At 43.4% G+C, this 21,020-nt stretch overlaps 1 protein-coding gene across 1 annotated transcript; it reads right to left on the reverse strand.

Annotated features, from left to right (window-relative positions):
* Positions 1-862: 862 nt before the first annotated feature.
* Positions 863-20,949, reverse strand: olfml2a (olfactomedin-like 2A). Its single transcript, XM_071906741.2, has 8 exons — positions 20,723-20,949; positions 11,877-12,140; positions 9,758-9,865; positions 9,296-9,472; positions 8,403-8,646; positions 5,213-5,506; positions 4,800-4,985; positions 863-3,153 (listed from the first exon to the last, which is right to left on the reverse strand). Exons 1-8 carry the CDS (start codon positions 20,789-20,791, stop codon positions 2,549-2,551), a joined length of 1,947 nt encoding a protein of 648 aa, XP_071762842.1. The 5' UTR covers positions 20,792-20,949; the 3' UTR covers positions 863-2,548.
* Positions 20,950-21,020: the final 71 nt, after the last annotated feature.

A 21,020-nucleotide genomic window follows, 5' to 3' on the forward strand; every position in this document is an offset into this window, starting at 1 on the left:
TATGGCTCCATAGTGCACTTTCTGGCTTCAAAGTGGCATGTGACATGGGGACAAAGGCTTTGCATCCCAGTGCTGTGAGGACATGATGGTACATTATGGGTGTGTGATCCTGATAAACAGGAGGCCCTGCTGATGTGAACGGGATCAAGTTGAGTTCTGATTTGGCAACAGGAGAGCCTTTGTGTTCACCATGAGGCGCTGGGACCGCAGCACCATAGGTCATGTGAAGTGTCAGTGTTCATCACCACTGCTAGCGTGGACGGCATTGTTCCATAACAACAACATGTCAACATTTTGTGACAGAGTTCACGATTGGACACACCATTAGTGCTGCGCTAATCAAAGCTCATGTCACGTCTCTCATTAATGCAGTTCATTAGCTGGGCCTTACTGATGTAAAATACAACACTGTGCTGATCGCATTAGATGTCCTTTAAATAGAGTCGGGGAGTTGATTTTCTTAAATGAGGACCACATGCGTGGACCTCACCCACTATTCAGCTCTTGGTTCATTTCAGTGTCTCCCTACGGAATTGCATGACTTGGAGCTGCAGTTCAAGATTTTCAAATCCCCAGCCAAGAAATCAGGCTGCCATGCCCTTATTACCATGACCCAGAGCTGCTCCTTTAGTGCATTTTGGGATTCAGATCAAGTAGAGCATGGTGACCTTTAGCCCAGAACTAAATACAACTCATGAGAGCTCTGTTATTCAGAAATCAGAAGAACTGAGTCACTGCTCATCATACCATCAACACTGGGCAGGGCAAGTTGTGTTATCCCATGGTATTCACTGGGTCAGTGCAGATAGATTTAGAAGTCTCACAACAGACGTTTACGATGGAAATTTTATTTCATAGCACAGACACAAGCACAGATGGTTTTATGTGCTGTGTTATATATCCTGACATTATTATTAATCCTGTAAAAAGACAACTTTGCAAATGAACAAATTACTATATTGCAATTGGCATGCCCTTTTTGAATAAACATAACAAAACACTCAAGATAATTCCAGAACAGGCAAAAAAAATTAGAGTGGTTGTGTCAAAAGAAAGAATAATGTACAGGACCAAAACACCACTGTAAAATGCTGTACAGATTTGCTATGTCTCTCTTAAAGCTTATCATTACCAATATGTGCTACACACTGTACAGTCAATCATTTCTGAGTTCCCAGAAATAAAGACATTCATGGTTTATGGTTTCTGTTTTTGATAATGGCACAGCTAACGGTACAGTACACACATTAGCATTATTGATCATTGATATTAATTTTCAGTGGGCTAAAAATTTACAAACACTCAATAACTCTGACAAATGTAGTGGTTATGCAAATGTTATGAACAGTAACAAAAACTGTATACTTTCATACAACAACATTGGAACAACATGGAGATTAGAAAAAAAGTTGTATGGTATGAATTTTCAAATGAATTGATGTGAATATAAAAAAAATCTTGCGCTTAAAAACTTGTGTACATTGTTTTTTGGAGTTCATATTATATTCAACACATCCCTCAAAACAACATCAATGGTAAAAAGACAGGCAGCATCTTGAGGCCGGAATAATAAACATAGTAGAATCATGATCAAAGTGCTTGGTGATAGGATGGAGTTGATGGGCCAGTGAAATAATAGCAGATTGGAGTTCAGTTCTACAAACATTTCTTGGCGGTAAAGCTGCTCTGGAGACAGAAATAATCTCATTGGTTGAGAAAAACCTAAGTGGGCGGAGCCAAAGAACCACCGTTTTTCTGGATAAGTAGCGTTAGACTGGCCCAGTGAAAAAGGCAAGAGGTAAGAGAGAAGGAAGCTAATATGAAGCCTAGCACTCCTGCTGATAACTGAAGAAATGCAGTGTAGTTAGTTTAGCTAGTTAGCCTAGCTGACCTTCCAATTTCAAGCCAGCCATACTGGACTATAGCTATCTAGGTAAGCTAGTTAGCTAGTTAGGTAAGCTAGCCTGCAAGATCATGAATGCCTTTGTCATGAATCAATGAAAAAAAATAAGTCATTGTTGCCCTTGATATTTTTTATTTATATTTTGACTAGAGTTGCTTTTTTGACCTTCAAGTTTGCCAGTTAGCTAATTGTGGTTCTGTGGCTCCACCCATTGAGGTTTAACTCAACCAATGAGATTATTAGACTCCAGAGCAGCTCTGCCTCGTTTGTTTGCAGCACTAACTCCAATCTGGAAAATAAAAGAGCAGAGAATATTTGAAGAGTTTCCTTCCAAACTGAGATATAAATGATTTTGAAAAAAACAGAAATGACCTCTTCATTCATTGTTCTCCGTCCATTCCATTGACATATTGTACAGTCACATCCCAACACACTTTAACCGCATGTTGTATGTTTGGTACACTGTGAGGTCAGGTGTTTCATTAGCATGCATTGGTATTGGAAGGCTGGTGTAGGTTCATCCTTTGTCCTGTTGAGTCCAATATGGCTGCTGCTTGGCTGTCAAATACTGAGCATCTCCTTTCTACTAAGGTGCCATACTGGCTGGCCTACTGCAAGCTTATCCGGAGCACAAACTGGCTGTGCTCACTGGTCAACAAAGTTTACATGGTATGTAAGCTGGTGCCCATTGTCCCAGGCGTACAAGACCTTCTCCTTGGGGTTGTAGTCGATTTGGGTGGTGAAGGCGTACTCATTGGTGAAGGGCAGACGTGGGATGGCTTCAGTATTGGTGTGGGTGTCATAAGCATAGTTCACCTCGCCTTGCTTCTGGTTGTACACATCCACGGCGTACAACACACCGCAGATGATGAAGCAGTTCCCGTAGGAGTTCCTCTTGAGACCCGTCCTCCAGGTCGTCTCCTTTTTCATGGACAGGTCTCCGGGGTCGAGCTTACTGATGACGATCACCTCTTGCTGGTAGTAGTCGTAGTCCATGGCGGGGTAGATCACCCACAGGCCGCTCTCGTCCACCGCAAAGTCGATGTCCGAGTGGCCCCTCCACTTCCAGGGGGTGGTGTCCTCGTAGACCACGTCGTGCAGCAGCGTCCAGGCTGCCACGTAGCGCATCCTCAGGTCGTACTTGATGATGTTCTTGGTGAAAGCTCTGTTGTAGTAGAAAGCTCCGTTGTAAACCACGTGGCCTGTGCCGATCCAGTTGTACGGCAGTTTGAAAAGGTTGCTCCAGCGGCCTAGGATAAACAAGATTATTGGTTTAGCTGTATCTGTATATTACACAGCTTAGTTGAATACTCATTTCTGATTGGCCAATGAATGCATTCTGTTTCTTCACATAACAGACCACTGTTTCACATCTTATCTCTCCATAGTCAAGATGTTGTCAATTTTGTTTGATTTCTAATCAAATTACCTAGCGACCTTGTGCCAGAAAGTTGTCTCCTTGGTTACTGCAGACAGTCCTGCTGGACTAGTTTTTGGTGGAAGCTTGTAAGTAAATTTAGCTTGTAATCAAATCATTCTAAATCAATATTTCATGTCAAATGATTAATGTCTTTGGTAAGCCATATAATAAGTGGGACAATGTGCAATGAGCCAGTCATTATTGTAAAATAAACCCCTTCAGGATGATCAAGTCCCCTCCGCTTTGCTGTTGGGGCTTATTTTGCGGTAATGACTGGCTCGCTATACATTATCCATTACTTACTATGAGTTGGATACATCCTGCTGTGTGTATGCTATGCTGACATAATGCCTTTCCTAGAGCCAATGACAATGTTTGGATAATGCCAGACTGTGTACACAATGGCTTCATGTGATAGTGACAAGTTTGGTTAGGAGTTCGCTGCTGAACAAACACATGTTGTGTGCTGTAAGTGTCATTTTCTAATCACATCCTATCTACTATCCTAGGCTTTGAACCTCAGGAAGTGTGATTTAGATAATGATAGAAAGCCCAGCGAAGGACAAAAACAACTTGCAGTGCAGCCCCACCCCTCACCCTCTCCCCCGACCCAAAGGCCAGCCCACACTCTTAATCCCTCTCCGCTGTGCCCAGTTCAAAGGAAAGGCCAGAGCACATGTCAGCCACAGCAGGCATCACAGCCACTCAACAAGATACCTAGTCATCCGCACACGGCTGTGAGCTCACCACACCGCAGGATACCTCACATGTAAGTGCATTTAGAAAGGCCATTGTCCAAACACATCTAGATCAACAAGCCAAGTCCTACGAGGGGAGATCATCTTAACTCTTCTACGGAGTGTAATCCAATTCCTCAGTTGAGTTAGATGTGGAAGGAGTTGATTTTCCCACCCACTGGAGCCGTGAAACAACCAAGACCTGCATTCCAGAGATCTCATCAGTCTCACGGAGTCCATTGGGTAATCAAAATGAATCAATGTCAACAATGCTAGCACAGAAAACAAAGCTATACATTAAGATGGATTAATACTAGGGTCAGACTGATATATCGGGCCAATATTGCCCTTTCAATAAGAATTGGATATTAGCCAGTCAAAGTTGTCCGCTGCTGATATGATGGAGGTGGAGATATGATTTTACTTAACATCTTTGGGGCATTTATCGGGGCAGTCGATAAAAACTGCAATGAAACCTGCCTCGCCTTTTTCTAAAGGAGCTGCTAACCCACCTAAGAATGTCCTTAGTCTGGGTTTCAGTGGAGAGTTTTAGTGTCCCATGATGGTGTGAATGCTGTTTCAGAGGCTTTTCCACCCTGATGAGAATGAAATTCTGTGGGAAGCACTGAATACTTTTAATTTTTGGGAATTTTTATGTCCCTCTACCACGGTACATGGTATGTACAGGCGCCTCCAGCCTTTACAAACCCATATAGGTTGAACCCTTATCGATACACACCTTGTTTGAAGTTGTCCAGGTTGCGGAACTCCACCAGGTTGTTCCCGTAATAATAGTTGGTGACGTAGATCTTGGAGTCTTTAGCCAGGGGGTCCTTCATCCAGGCTCCCTCATTCCGCCCATAGCTATGCTGCTTCTCCGGCTGCTCAATGGATGCTAGAGTCCCTTCACAGTCGAGGATTTTCCCTGCCAGGACCAAGCACACGCACCGAAAGCTCAACACTTATGCCCGGGGAAGAATGGTTTGCATTAACTCTGCATGAGTTTAAATCAATTTCACAGTCGCACAGATCTTGGCAGCGTGAATCTACACGCCTATCTGCTGCTGAATTGGCATCTGTCACCGCAGTCACAGCCTGTAATAGAGTAGTGAGTTCATTCGCAGGGTGAGTATCGCAGTTACTTGCCGTTACCTGCTCTGTGGAGAATGGGCCGGCTGTTGTTGTCGGAGTTGTCCAGCACAAGCACAATGGTAGGAGCCGGTCTCTCGGGCGCTGCTGCGCTGGAGGTGGTGACAGTAGTGGGTGCGGTAGTAGTGGTGGTGGTCGTGGTGGTAGTTGTGGTGGTAGAGACGGTGGGAGGAACCGCGGCGCCCTCGGTGGGTTCGGCCATGGTGCCCTCCATGGTCTCCAGGACCATTTCAGCTCCTCCATCCTCGGACTGGCTTTCCTTGACGTGGTGGACCGTGTAAGTTTTGGCAGAGTGGTCTGGGAGGGAGGGGAGGAAGTGGAGAGTCAGGCCAGGAGATAAAACAAATTGAAATCTAAAACTCCACAAAGCTCGTTTTCATTCAAAATAGAGCAGATGGTCAAACAAGGTCACATGGTCCCAAAGCGGAGGGGTGCTATTTCTGTTAAAGGAAGAAATGCGTTAAGCTTGTTATAGCTGTTGACAAACTGCCTATACTTCTTATGCCTATTCTTATTATTGAGCGCTGGTTTGGGGCAACAAGGAGGTGTAGAGAGTAGGGAGATTGTCTTTCAACTGGAGAATCTGGGTCCAAACCCCCACCCTTCACTGCTGCTGTGTCCTTGAGCAAGACACTGAATCCCTAGGGTGCTCAAGAGCCTGTGAGCCTGACCTCTGGCCCCTGACAAAATAGTCCATAAAACTTACGTAAACTGTCTGTCAGCGCAAAGTGTTACACATATGTGGCTCGTTGTCAGCGGGAAACATATTACCGTCTGCAATGTTCCAGAAGTCCACATCAAAGGCGATGCATTAGCAATGCAGCACACAGAGCATGCCAACTTCCTCTCTCTCTTCTCTATTTCTTTCTGTCCCCTCCTCTGCAGCCCAGGCTGTCCCGCTGTCTCTAGGGTTAGACCGATATATTTGTTTGCTGATATATTGAGCCAATGAAGCGAGGATATGATTTTCCTCCAACAGTGATGTCTGTTTGTAAAAGCTGCAATGAATCCTGCCCCACCCTGCCTTGAAGAGCTGCCAACCCTAAAAGAATTTCATTAGTCTGGGTTTCAGTGGAGAGTTTTAGTGTTCCATGATGGTCTAGATGCTGTTTCAGAGGCTTTTCCACCCTGACAAGAATACATTTCTGGGGAAACAGTGAATCCTTGTCATGTTTTGGAAATTTTTGGCATGGAAATGCTCAAATTTAAAGATACTGAATTGGCAACTTCAAAAATATCGGTATCGGCCTTCAAAGACCCATATTAGTCAAACCCTTGGATTCAGACTTCTATAGCCCCTCCTGGTCCTTTCCCTGCCGGAGGAGAAAGACAGCAGGCAGAATGGAAGACAGTGTCAGCAGAGGGAGAGGCTGCTCTCTCTCTGGTCCTCATACTCTTGACTTCCTGCGCTGCCAGACAGATGTGGGGAGATTAGACAGCAGCACTACATAAGCAGTGCATCTGCCCGACACGCGTACTCTGAAGCTCAGGCTGCAGGTTGGGAAGCTCTAACCTGAACACATGGATCTGATGAAGGCTAGAGTAGGAACAACACTGGAAGAGGGTCGATAGCAGACAGTAGGAACAGGGTCTCTGCAGGTTTCAGAAAGCCAGATTTAAGACGTTTAAAGATATTTTAAGTGCTGCCTGGAATTGAATTTAAAATTGATTTAAAAAACAAAATAAAGAAGCAGCAGAATAGAATGGGCAGAATAAGAAAAAGGACACCAGGAAATTAGGAACATGAAGTCCAACTGTGTTTAATAAAGCAAATAAGATGCATATTGTACTACTAACCCTGTTCTGTATTAATCTGAGAGCGGATATGCTGCTCAAAGAAACCTGTCATTACATGATGAAAACCTCTAGTAACTTGTTTTAAGAATTTTTTTTAAGGACTTTTTAAGGACCTGCGCAAAGATCACCACTTAATCTCAGTCTTATACAGTAGATGCAATAGGCTGCTGGTGGGTGTGAAGAAGCATTCTGGGTGGTGGCAGCCTAGAAAGTCGCTGGTTTGAATCCCCTAACTGGGAAAATGTGGGTGGGGAAAATGAAGGACTAACACTCCCCTCCTTCAACAACTACTGTCAAGGTTCCCTTGAGCAAGGCACTGAACCCCCAACCCCAGTGGAGCTGCTCAGTGGCCACCAGTAGAAGACTGTGGTTCTACTGGGAAGCTCCCAGTGTGAATGTGTGCAACTGTAACTGAATGTGAAGCAGGGAGTCACTGGAAAAAACACGTGGCGCTCCATCCACCTTCCTTGGATAAATAAAGCTTTAAAAAAAAAAAAAAGCACACCCTGCTCTTTGCTAGAGATTATGGAAATGCCGCTAAATGGTTTCAGTGATTTGACAAGGGTGGCTGGGCTGGCTGAGGTTCAGAGAGACGGCAGAACACACGGTGTGACAGTGTTATGTGCGTGTGCCCTGTGCAAACGCAGCATACCTATTCACTCAACTAGACTTAAAGAGGATTGGAAGGAGTCAGGAAATGTTTTCTCTGCATCGGTGAGGGTCCCCGCACATTGTTGTGAGGAGTGAAGCTGAGGCATGTCATGGACGTGGCAGCGCTCCATTGAGACAGCATTCCATCAGCTCCATGTATTTTGTCAATAAAAGATTTGGATTTCCTGCCCGCTGAATGCGCACCAGCAATCCAATCCTGCACCGACTAGACCAGCTTTGTTTAAAACAACACCGGAATAAATCTTGCATTGAGGGGATCTGGTGCGCCACACAGCGATGGATTCCCTGCTTTATTGCCTCTCGCTTGAGTGTAAAGTTTGCAACACAATTACAATCTTATCCCACACTTGCGTAAGAAAACATTCCCAGGAACTCTTTACAGCGCGCTCTATTGGAAATAAAATCCATCTAATAAAGAGCTCAATTCTGTTTCTAAGACATCCAAAGCCACAGTGTGGTTGATGCTGATCCAGCAAGAAGTCACGGGGTCGGCTTGGATTGTTTAAGAAACTAATTTGGATCGTTTTCACTTATAACAACCACACTGGAGTTTAGAGTTATTAGGACAGCACACAGATGATCTCACACAGATGGGAGTGCGAACTCAGCTAAAGTGAGAGCACAGTGTTTTCTTTAGCAGGGAGAGGATGGCTTCCCATGGACACACTGCTATGCTGGGAGAGTAGACAGACTCTCTCCCCTAACAAGCTTGCCAGAGTCTCACCTCGGCTGTGTTCCTCCTCGTCGGCCTTGGCAGCTTTGTAGTAGGTGATGCCCCTCACCACGCCGGGCTGGTGGCCAGCCACCTTGGCTTTGGCTGTGGGGTCGGGCTTCGCTGGCTTCCCAGGCTTGACGGTGTCTTTCTTGGGCTTTACGACCTTTTCCTTGGGCGTTTTGGGAGGGGGTTTGGATGCAGGGGTCTTTTTGTTGGCTTTTACAGCCTCCTTGGTTTTCTCATCATGAGTGTCCTGTGAACATGGGCATTTGGGTTGCGTCAGTGACCTTGTGGATATTGGCTTGCGGGTGTGTTTATGTGTTGAATGCCCTTGTGAAAGTGCGTGTCTGTGCATGCATATGTATTTTCCCTTTAGATGTGTGCAATGTTAAATGAGAACAGTAGGAGATGTCACTATTGTAAAACCCCAACAGTGTGTTGACACTTCACAGAGAAAACACAAATCACAGAAATGTATTCAATATGTAATCTACAAGTAATGTAATCATAGAAATACAATATAGATGTAATCAAAAAGTAATCTGACTACAAAATGTAATCTAAATGTAATCTAAAACTACTACAGCTACTACTACTGCTACTACAACTACTACTACTACTACTACTACTACAACTACTACTGCTGCTACTACTAGTCAGCTTCAGCTTAACAAGTCTACATTTGAACTAGTTTAGTTTATTTAATGTGATGTTTCCAAGTACTCACCTTGTTGGTGTTTCTGAACCACCGTGTTTCACACGTGCATTATTAAGTGTCTTAATGCATTATTCACACCAACAAGTGTGTGCCAGACTGTGTAGTCTGACAATACCTGAAATATGAGTTTGGACTGTATTAAGCAGTGTTTATCTTGCAGTGTTTCAGAAGACTATATTCTAACCTGTGCTTTGCTCTCAGTCGAGTCTTTCTGTAGCAACTGCAGGCCCAGGCTGGAGATCTCCTTCTTAATGCTCATCATAATGTTGGAGTAGTTCTCGTATCTCTTAAACTGGTTGGTCAGGCTCACCATGCTGTCCCGAACAAACTCATTCTCTCGCGTGAGGTTTGTCTTGATGGTCTGCAAAATAACATAATTATTGTCAGAATAAAGTATGTTCAGTGACATAAACTGGTGTGGCAAGTCACATAAATCTCTCCCCAATGCCTTGTCTCATTTACTAATGTGAATAGCTGCTTGGTTTAAGAGGTGGATATACAGAACTTCTTATATTTACATTTATTTTACATTTGGCTGATGCTCTAATCCAGAGTGACTTGCAATGTAGGTTGTAGGTCCAAAAGTATAACGGCCTTAAATTTCCAGAACATTAACTTCCATTGGGCTAATAGGGTTTTTGCTTACCTCTTCTAGAGTGTTCATCTGGGAGACCACCTTGTTGATGTAGGAGTGGACCTTCATTAGGTCCATGCTGTACAGGGTTCCCTCGAGGAGGTCCACCATAGACTGGAGCTGCTCATTCATGCCATAAAAGCAGAAGCACTTGCATTATTCACCATCTCCTCACTACACAATTGACAGCTTTATGTGCTCCTATTCAACTGTAAAGGAACCAGTAATAGCTAAAATGACCTCCCAACACACTTCCTCTGATTAACACTATTGACGTCTACGCTCTGCTCAATAGGCAGCAGGATGCTTTCAATTAGGGGTGAAACACCGGGCTGTTGGACCGTTGAGTCCTGCAAATATATTTTGTGCCTTTCCCTTGCACTTTAATCTTTTTCTTTGGGGATTTATCGGGTTAATCTATAGTTAAAACTGGATACACATCTGGATCTGCTTCTTCGTTCCATATGGTGCATAGCGTGCTTCTTCTGCTGCTGAAAAATGAATGTGTGCTTTAGGTATGTGCGGAGAGGTGCTCACATGTTCTCGAAAGATGTTAGATGACATACAGCTATAGGCAGGTCATAGGGAGCTGAGCGATGACCTTTTATACCTTTAAACCGGAAGGGGTTTTGAGAGGGGGGGTGCATTTAGTGCTGTAACACCTGTCGTTCCAGTAGCGACACGCCTGTGTTGATGCCAGTCCACTCCAGTGGCACTTGTAAGGCCAGGCAAGATTTGCATATGTAAATCACACACACTTCCATGTGGTTTGTCTTCACGACAGGTCAGGAGTCATAAGACCTAATTTTATTTATGTTTTAATTTGGTATTTTTCATACACAAAGGCCTATTCGTATTCATTTCTCTCATTTACGGCACCAAAAGACACTTTTTTTTTTCAAATAAAAAGAAAGTAAAGGAAGACTCTACTCTAGTTTATGTCCGTTTTAAGTATCTTTGTTGATCATTACAAGCTTTTAGCACAGCTGTTAGGCTACAGCTCGACTTAGCTTCACTCAACGTTTTATTTTAGCTTGCTGCTGTGTTGTTTACTTATAGGGATATTTCTGCCAAAGCTATTATCTCGCTTCACATGGCCCATTTTGGATAGGACTATTTTTGTCGGCTGCTTGGAGTTTTACATCTTCTGGAGATATTCCCCAACAGCACACAACTGAGACAAATGTCCAATGACACATGCCTATGTAGGTGCATCTGGGATTGGCAGGTGCCACTCTTCACCAATGGCACATCCTAGCATTTCAATGAATTTGTCAGACCATTTACTTATTTTAGTGAGTTCATCCTCTTCGTTCTGTGATGTTTTGAAAACCTTTTTGTCAGTATGTTTTTAAAAACCTGAGTTTTTACTTTTTTTCATATTGTTTGCTTTCCCTAGCCTTTTTTCCCCCTAGCCTGGTTCCAGAATCCTGAATCGTGTCCCGCCCACTCTTCAGATTTGGTAAAGCGATTCAGTCTGGTGTTGCTCTAGTCAACGGCTTGCTCTTGCTCAGAGAAACAATCGAGCCAATCAGTGCCTTTGTGGGCGGGACTAAGGTTTGAACTGTTAGTATAACTGTTTTTCATTGGTGTTTTTCGGCAGAATAATATTTGTTGAAATCCAACCAACATATTGTCTTTGCAATGGCGATAATTTTGTCAAAAATGACCGTCATTTTTGGTAAAGTTGGTAAAGTCCAGCATCACTCACTAAACAGAGTGGTAACAAAATGGCCATTCAATCTGAATATCAGGCTACTTTTTCCCTATTGCTATTGCTTTTGCTACTGCAACTGCAACAATTTCCCCACGGGGATCAATAAAGGTTCATAATATTTAGTCGTGCAGTGCAGTTGTGGTATGCCAGTGGTAATTCTCAAGATCCTTCTTTTTTTTATTTTCTGAAATGAGGATTTCTTTTTTTAAAATGCATCACTTCCTGTGTGCCAGAGGATTTTTCCCAGGAAAGAGCTACCAGACACCAGGTGTTAGAACAGCAAATGTAAACGCTTTCAAGAACTAGCTATAGGCTGAATCACTATTGTGTTATATCAGTGATAGAGAGTAGCGAAACGGACATTTATTTGGATGAAAATGTCACTAATTATTACTTTAAGCCTCCTCTCCTCACCTTTAGCAACTCGGGGGCCTGTTTCTTCAGCTTCTCCATCTTCCACTCGTTCTCGCAGGGGTTGAGGGAGGACGGGGGGGCCGTGCACGAGCACTTGCAGTCGGACCCGGAGCTGACCGTCTCCACCGTGTAGAAATCCTCCACGCGAACGGCGCCGCTCCGCAGCCGCAGGCAGGCGTCCTTGCTGAGAGGCCGCATGATGCACTTGCAGCGGCAGTCCGAGCCCTCCGATGTCATCCGAACAGGCTCGGTCTCCCCGAAGATCTGGAAGAGAGAGAGGGCGGAATATCACATTTCCAGATCATCAAGAAGCTGAATCGCTTTTCCCACCCTCGTTTTCCCAGCTTGTCCGGGCATTGATCCATAAGCCGAAAGGCCATTTGACTTATGTATTTTAAATTGCATCCATTACAGAATACAAATGTAGGCTCTCAACAAGCATCATTGCACCGGAAAATGGCCAACTGCAATCATGTTGGATAAATTGTCAATTTATGCTTTACTTTGGTTATGTACTTATATACCTGAGGTACTCAAAGTACCTCAATAGCATCTTCAATGAGCAACCTCTTACTCATGTAGATTTAACACCAGTAGTTTTACTTCGACCTTAGTTCAATTTCAGCAAAGTAACTGTACATCTGCTTAAGTACAATATTTATCTTCTCTCTCAGCCCCTGGCAGGATCTGTGGCCTACAAATCAAGTTGCACATTGGCGAACATGTTTCATTTTATTAAATCTGAAACACATTCTGACCATTATCATCTCATTTTTCAACATTAAATTATTTTTTTTGAATGCTGATAGCTAAATTATGCAGAAAAACCTGCATTCACATGTATTGCATTTCATGCTTCAAGATTAGCGAAATTATTTTTTACTAGCAAGCCAATGCCATTGCTAGAAAAATTTGTGCAAAAAATTTGCTCAGAAATAAACAGAATTCTGCACAGTCAGAATTTATCACATCGTATCATGGTTGTATTGAATCATGAACCCCATATCATGTATCGAATTGTATCGTGAGATAAGCGTATCATCTCATCCCTAAAACATACAGTAATGACTATCTAATTTATGGGAGGTACCAGTAGCTGCAATACTGTACTACACTATATATATTCATATATACTATATACGTTTTGTGTGTTAAATACCACTAACAGGCACTTGGTTAACATAGGTGTTGTATCTCCGATATGCATAAAGTGGAAATGTTTCTTTAGTGTTCTTCAGGCATACAGCCAGAGAATTTAACCCATCTGACCTGGTGATCAATGACCAGGATTGGCCTTCATATTTATCCAACCCCATGAAACCTAGCAGCTTATGAAGATATATGCTGATCTGGGCCGTCCTTCCCCCGGCAGTGAAGTCTGAGTCTGCCGAGAGTCGTTCCAGTCGCCCGTTCCATTAGTCTAACCCCCGGTGGACTTCTATGAATAATAAATCAATTTTTTAGGAGGGGAAATAAAAGCAAGGGAAGGAAAGCGATCTTGAAAAATAACCGCATGCTTCCCCTCTTTTGAATGTTAGTCGTCGTGACTCAGATGAAAGCCATGGAGACAAACACAACTCATGCAAACTCCCCATCGCCAGCTGGGCTTGGATGGCTGCATGCCCCATGTAAGAGGAGGAGCTTGGGCAGGCCATGATCATAGGTTATTTAATAACCGGTACCTATATGAGACAAGCATACACTGGTATACATTAGCCGATAGTATTGACAGCTACACAGATTTACTGCTTTACTGATGAAATGTTCAGGTGGTGATGGTGAGTTGGCAGACCTCGTTCCACTGAAAGCTCTGAGTACTTCTCCACTACATCTGTCAAGACCCATCTTCCTATTAGACATTCATTCACTGGATCGGTGGGTTCGTTGTTAAAGAGACCGTCCTGTAGCTGAAAGGTCACAGGTTTGATCCAGGTTACATTTGCAACAACCACGAGTTCCTTCGAACGGCTCTTTTCTTGCTCCCTCGCTGTAAGCTGGTCTAGATAAGAGTCTTGGCTCCCAGGAAACATTTTCACGTTGAAAAGATGTTGATACTACGGCCTGAACCAATGTTGAAAACCCATGTAAATACAGAACCAAAATGAAAGTTGAGACGACGTCCGGCATTGTCCATAGATGCTACCTGCATTGTTTTGTGAAATCAGGACCTAAATATCTAGTTCAAAAAAGCTTCCAAAACTAGTTTTATATTACTTTTTACCGTCCTGTAATGTCATATTGTGAAAAATCTTGTTCTCGTTTGGGTTGATGTTGAACTTCGCAACCTCCGGCACGTTGCCATCTGTCAAATGATTGCTTGGCTAAATGTCTAAATTGCGGCTATGTTGGTTATTGCTGTGCTTAGTCCGTTTCTCTGCCTGTCTCTCCTATGTTTGGTCCATGGGATGCACTTTACTGATGCTGAGCTCATCTCCCATCACCTTTCAGGCTTGGCTCTCAGATCCTGTGTCGGAGGGGGTTTAGGCTGTCATCTCTCCCCGGTGAGATTTAGGGATCTCTATAAACCCCAGGGCAGGCCCACATGTGGTACCACTTACGGCAGTAGAAGAATGCAGCATCACAGAGATTCTTCATTAAAGAATTCTGCCTGTCTCTGTCCTATCGCTTTGAAACGTGGCTTTCTCCGAGCCCGTCCAATGCCACGTTGTAGCTTGATAGCAGCATGTCTCAACTGGACATTGTTTTGGTCCGGTCCAGCACTAAATCTGACTGAAACTAGGAAGTAGTATTTAAAGAAATATGGAGAATCCATTTGTACAGACTGAGGTCCAGGTATAAGATTGCGTTGCGAGTGCAATCTGTGCATTTTGTACACCTTGCTTGAGCTAAGATCGCACAGTTTTCGGCTTGTTCACAAAGAAATGTACGCAAATCAAGTTCCTCAAGCCCTCAGAAAGAGCACTGGGCAAGCTAATACGTCCTTCATCACCAATTGCAAGTGCAAATTGCTCCAGTCGTAAGACTAATCCACCAAAGCTGGCACCTTTGCACCCTAAAGCCCCTGTATAATTGGAGCGTTCTCTGATTTGATCTGCTCTAGGAACTTCAGAGCATGGTGGTGGACCCTCCCGGTCTGTCTGATGGTTTTGTCTGGCCCATGTATGTAAAACACAAGATCAGTCTTTAAACGATGATAGCAGCCATTCTGAATGGCCAACGTCTTTGAGCAAAATCTTAACGGTGCCTTTCAAAAGATCTTATATGTGCTTTCACGCTTCAACTACGTTTACAATGCAATTTCTTCTTCTGGAGTTTTTTCAATAATTTTCCTGAATTGTGAGACATTATCTGAAACAAAGTGATCAGTCCTAAATTCAAGATGTTGTGACTGGATCTGAGAAAATTCTTGAAACAATGGAAACTTTCTCACCCTATTGAATTGTTTTTGCTTGTTTTAAGAAGATACAAAAGTTGAAATGCTGATGTCAAGATTAAATGACATGTTAAGATGGATGTTTTTTTGGCAGTGCAGCACCAGGCTTGGGGAGTTAAGGGAGAGGAGTGGTGGAGGTGGTGGTGGGGAGCTCATTAGTGAAGGAATGCAGGTTGAGTGACAGGGGTGGGGGGGTGGGGTGCTTTACCCACCATTACTGCAGACACACTGGGAGGGGTCTGATTATGGGGCAGGACTCCTGTGTGTAGGGCTGGGCCGATCCTGACCCATGTCAAGCGAAAAGGCAGCAGGTTGACAAATGCTACAGCCACATGAAAACAGAATGGATTAGCAGATTAAACTTCTCTTGGAGAGGTTATGCCTGCGGCCTTGCTGCACTGTATTGTTCAACCCCAGCCACAGCCAGCCAAAACCTGACTGCTCCATAGCAACATCAGCTTAAGATGCTTTAAGTCCCTCAGGATGGAGAAGTCTGAGAAATTCCAGCCAGATTTAGTGTGGTGCCTCCACCACACTTTGTCTGTCTTTGTTTTGTTTAGCCAACAAGGACTAGACCATTACCTTGTACGCTTTTCTGCTGGAGCAAGATGTGCCATCATCTGTTCTCATTATGAAAACTCTAAATCATTCTGGTGATGAGAAAAACTGGAGTCTTCTGTCGACTCACTCACGCTGGTATGCCAGCTGACCTACCAGCATGAGAACAGGCAACACAACTCCGAGCGCTAATAATGAAGAGTGCAGGGCATTTAACGCATGCTTTGAGTTTTGAGTCTTTGGCTTTGACCTCTCAAGTGCAGTCAAGTTTCAGGTCAACAAGAACAGGACTCACACACAAACTCGTGTCTGCAAAACAGGAGGAAGGGGCCTAGCGCACTGCAGAAAGCTCTATCAGATCAATCGCTAAAACACTCTGACACTGATGAAGGGAAACTCCACTACTGCTAAAAACACAAGACGTGTTACACAATGGCTGGTGCATTTTAAAGCCCTTGTTAGCTTTAGCGATTCATTAAGTGTTTCAGTAGCGCTGGCCTGTTGTATCTGCAGCCTTGGTTCATATAAACAAGGAAATCCTCTCCTTTTAGTGTTTTGTCAGCTGGTAATTACTGGGACAGCTGTATGGCGAAAGAGCAATTGTGACAGCTTTGACAAATCAGGTATCCTTTGGCAAAGCTCAAATATTTAGATGTGTTCCAACCTTTCCACTGCATGATAAAACACAAAATTTAGTGCTATAATTCCTGCTATGACACGCATGAAATTTTACCTCCCACTTTTTGAAATGTTTTCACATAAATACGCAAATAGCAGCACGAATACCAACCCATGTTCAGCCTAAACCCATCAAGCTTATGATTTTAGGATGGGACTAGCTCTTTAAATTCTCCAGTCAAAGCACTCCAGACCAAAATTGGGGTCCAGTTTCCGGTCCAGAGAGTCCGCCTGATTCTTAATCTAATTAGCAGTGCTTATGATAAACAGTCTTACTGTGCCACTGCAAAGATTAACCTGGAGTACAAAGGGGGGAATCTAAGCCTTCGGTCTGGAGATGAACCATGAGATCGGTGGCTCAGACCCCGAGCAAAAACACTGACATTAGCACCGGGATGTTAATTAGCCGAACACAAAGTGTATTAAGCACTCGCTGCTTTTGGGGGTACACATCTACATTCCTACTGGGTCTGTTTATGTGTCCAGATACTCTCTGAACTGTTCAGTTGTCATCACAGCACATCATGAGACAAAGAAGAGAGAGAGAGAACAAGGAGAGAGAAAGAGAGCAGAGAGATGGATGCACACTAGGGTTAGACCGATATATTGGCCGATACTGGCCTTTCATTAAATATGGGATATCGGCCAGTCAGTCGTCCATCTCTGATCTGATGGAGGTTCCTCCCTGACCACAGCTACAGAAAAACAGTCTGTAAAACCTGACATGAAATTTGATTTTCTTTGCATGTTTTATTTAATTCCGACACCATTGAATAGGTGCAGTGGAGAGTTTTAGTGTCTCATGATGGGATTAAATGCTGTTTCGGAGGCTTTTCCACCCTGACAAGAATAAAATGGGGGAAACACTGAACACTTGCAATATGTGGCATTTGAATATCGGCACAAAATATCAGCTATCTGCAACTTCTGCCTAAAAATATCGGCATCAGCCTTCAAAAATCCCTATCAGTAAAACCCTAATGCGCACACCTACAACACAGATTCAAGCTGTCAATCAGGCACCCTTAATAAAACCCATACAATAATACATTCACAGCCACAAACAGCTACCTCCCTAATTATTAGTGTGTGTCTGGTGACCTCAGCCATGAATGGAATGATAGATGTAGCCAATACTTTTTCCCCAGATGATCTTGTTGTACAACAGATGTTTGAAGGAGATGCTGGGTTGGCGGGGCCTTATCATGGATCATTGAGTGAGATTTCACACTAATACAATTGACCCAGTCCTGTTATTTTAACACTTGGAGGGGCACGCAATAGGTAATTATACTAGTAATAAGGCATATTCTGGAAGCTTGCCATGATAATAACATATACTTCCTATAGAGGGCTTTCAGATGATGCAACACACACTCTGGCAGTCATATTGGAGGTCGGCAGCTCATTGGCAACAACAGCTCTGAACAGCTTACTTCTCGCATAAATGTACAACTTGTACAGATGTTCAACAGAGTTGAATAGACATGGTTAATTTCTGTGCTATTTTTGACTGGAAACTGATCATTTCATATGATTTTGTGCTGATATGAGCTTGTTAGCTAGCTAAACATAGTATATGGTCAGCTAACCATCACTGTCTTGTGAACACATCTGATTCGCAAGCTAACGTAACTAATAGAAGCTAGCATTAGTAGTGGCTAGTAGTCGCATGTTAACATTAACATTAGCCTGCTGGCTAGTTAGCTAGCTAACAGTTTGTTCAGGTTAACTGAACTGACTCTTCTCAAGCTACAACTCAGAGTGTTTTGAAGTAGAGACAAAAGACAAGACAGTTTACTGTGTCCTAAATTTGGAATGATAAACTCATCTACACCCACACCATGACCACTGTTTTTAGATAGTCTTCATCATCATAACTCCATTGTTTGGTGCATGTAATGAACCTGTCCGTTCCATTATTTTTGAAACGTCTCAGATGAAGAGAGTTCCTGGCTAGTGCTTAGTTTCCCTCACTTCCAACATCTTGCAGCCTTGTTTTATCCACAAACAGGGAGGCTCAACTTTCTGTAGACTGATATTCTTGTTGATTCATCAAGTCCTATATGACATTCCCAGTTAGATGAAGTCTTCTCAACATAACATGGCATAACAAATGCCGTTTGATGGATGTTTTGGAAACACTTTACTTGTAGTGGCGTTATTATATGCATTGTAAGCACATTATGGAAGTGAAAGTGTTATTGACATTTTATCCAAAGCGCCAGTACCCATACATCTTTAACCTGGGTGGCCCTAGGGGCAATCAAATCTCTAAGAGTCAGTCTTAGTGCCAGATCAAGACCGCTGTCTCCTTCATTTCACAGGCAGACAGAGCATCCCGGTCCGCTTTCTCCATCTCTCTGGCCTCCAGTCGACCTTGCGGCGGTATTCCTGGGGTTTGTTTACAACCAAAACAGGAGGCAGGTGTAGACGCCGGTTCCCACGCCACCCTGCGGTGCCCTCCATGCCCTCCTCTGAGCGGCCTTTGTCTCTCAATAATCCCAGTGCCACCAGTTTGGCTCGGGAGACTGTGCCCAGGCATCTCCAACAGACAAGACTGGACCTTAGGGGAGCTGTGGCAGACTGTATACTGTAGGCCATGCCATGTTGTTGTGAGGACAGACGTGGTAATATGCATTGATGTAGAAGGTGGGTTAACTATATGACCTCCAGTTGGTGATCATCATGAGGAAAACAACCACCAATATAAATAAAAATCAATCTTCAGAAATTAGATTTTCAGAAAAGCATTATTTCTGCTTTCTTCCTCTTAGAAGTCCCTATCCTCATATGACTTACATCAGTTTGATAGTGTATACTTAATGCTAGACTGAACTGATATTGGCCTTTGGGTAAAAATCATACCAGTCAGCCACCTCTGATATGGTGGATATGATGCAGTTTGTTTGATTACATATTTATTGTAGAATTGATCAGTACTAGACTCGTTGTCTATGGGAAGACCTTAACCTGAAGTGATTCTAATGAGGCATTTTGATTGCAATCCGCACAAATAGGAATAAATATGTTTTATTTTATGCAAATGTTTAGTGTCCATGATGGTCTAAATGCTGTATACTATAAATGAACCTCATAAAGTTTTGATGAAGGTGTTTATTTTTAGTGGTTTTATTCTTTTTAATGTTAGAGCACAGTAATCCAGTGTTTCAGCTGACAGCTGTCTAAACTGCTACTACCACTACTACTACTTCCATGACTACTACTATTGCTACTACTACTGCTGCTACTACCTCTACTACTAGCCTATTACTACTATTGCAACTAGCACTGCAAGTACTGCTACTACTACTACTAGTACTACTACCACTCCCACTACTAATACTACAACACTTCTACTACTACTACTACTACTGCTACTGCTGCTAGTGTCAGCCTAAACCAGTTGAACCCTGTATCCAGTGCAGACAGTTGTTGATAGTTATACACCATACTTGGCCATACATTGGCGTCAGTGCCTCCGGTGTTCATATATACTGTATACATATATTTTATCCTCAGGCAGGGAGGGGGGTGCAGTCATCCACCCTGGTCTGTGTGCAGAGCTGGATTAGGCTGTGGGAGAGTGAGGGGGTTACCGGAGTCCAGCAGCTGTACAAACAAGCCCAGCCAGATATTACTGTTACCCCGCTGGGTGCCATCTCTTCCTCAGTCTACCCTAAACTGGCACCAGGCCTCCCCACGCTGGAGCTATCATTACATGAAACCTGTTGTTACTGATGTCACACAGTCCCAATCCAAAGCCCTCATTGGGGGGATTAGCTCAAATCATAAAAAATGACACATAACCTGAAACATCTGCCTACTTTTAGACAGAAAATTTCAAGGTCTGGCTGGGGGAAAATGTCGGTTATTGGTCAAGTCACTTATTTGTCTGAAGCAAAGGCACCATGCAGCATGTGTACAAAGCAGGGAAGAGGTGCTGTTCAGTGGAATGGGAGTGGGGGGGCACTGTTATGAGAGGATCTTTTGGGGATGAAACATTGCCAAGCCTCTAACCACGTTTGGTATTTATGATTCATCAGGGAAAATCACTTCAATTCAATTCAATACAGTAATAAAACACAATGCACTACAATTTTCCCCAAAGTAATTAAAGTGCTTAATAATCCTGTCAGTTTATTCTCTAACTAGGCAGAAAATCACGAGAGATCATTTAAATTAAACATGTTTTTTTTTTTAGGCTTTTTCTTACCTTGCTCTGAGCAGTGCCATCCTTACACAAAACCAGAAGACAAGCGAACAAGTTCGTGTATCTCCACATTTTTTCTCTCTCCTGTTTGAAAATGTCGAAATCCCCCAAAAAGCAGTCACTGTATTCAATCCATAAGGTGTGACTTTCGGACAAATGCGCCTACTTTAACTCCATTGCCACCAGTGCAGGAAGGGTCTCTCTGTGTATGGATGTATAGATGAATGGATGTATGGGTGTATGTATGTATGGATGGATGGATGGATGCTGTAGTGTGCGCACTGTCCGCGACGCGCACCGT

The sequence above is a fragment of the Centroberyx gerrardi genome, chromosome 8 (assembly GCF_048128805.1).
Source record: "Centroberyx gerrardi isolate f3 chromosome 8, fCenGer3.hap1.cur.20231027, whole genome shotgun sequence".
Taxonomy (NCBI): Eukaryota; Metazoa; Chordata; class Actinopteri; order Beryciformes; family Berycidae; genus Centroberyx; species Centroberyx gerrardi.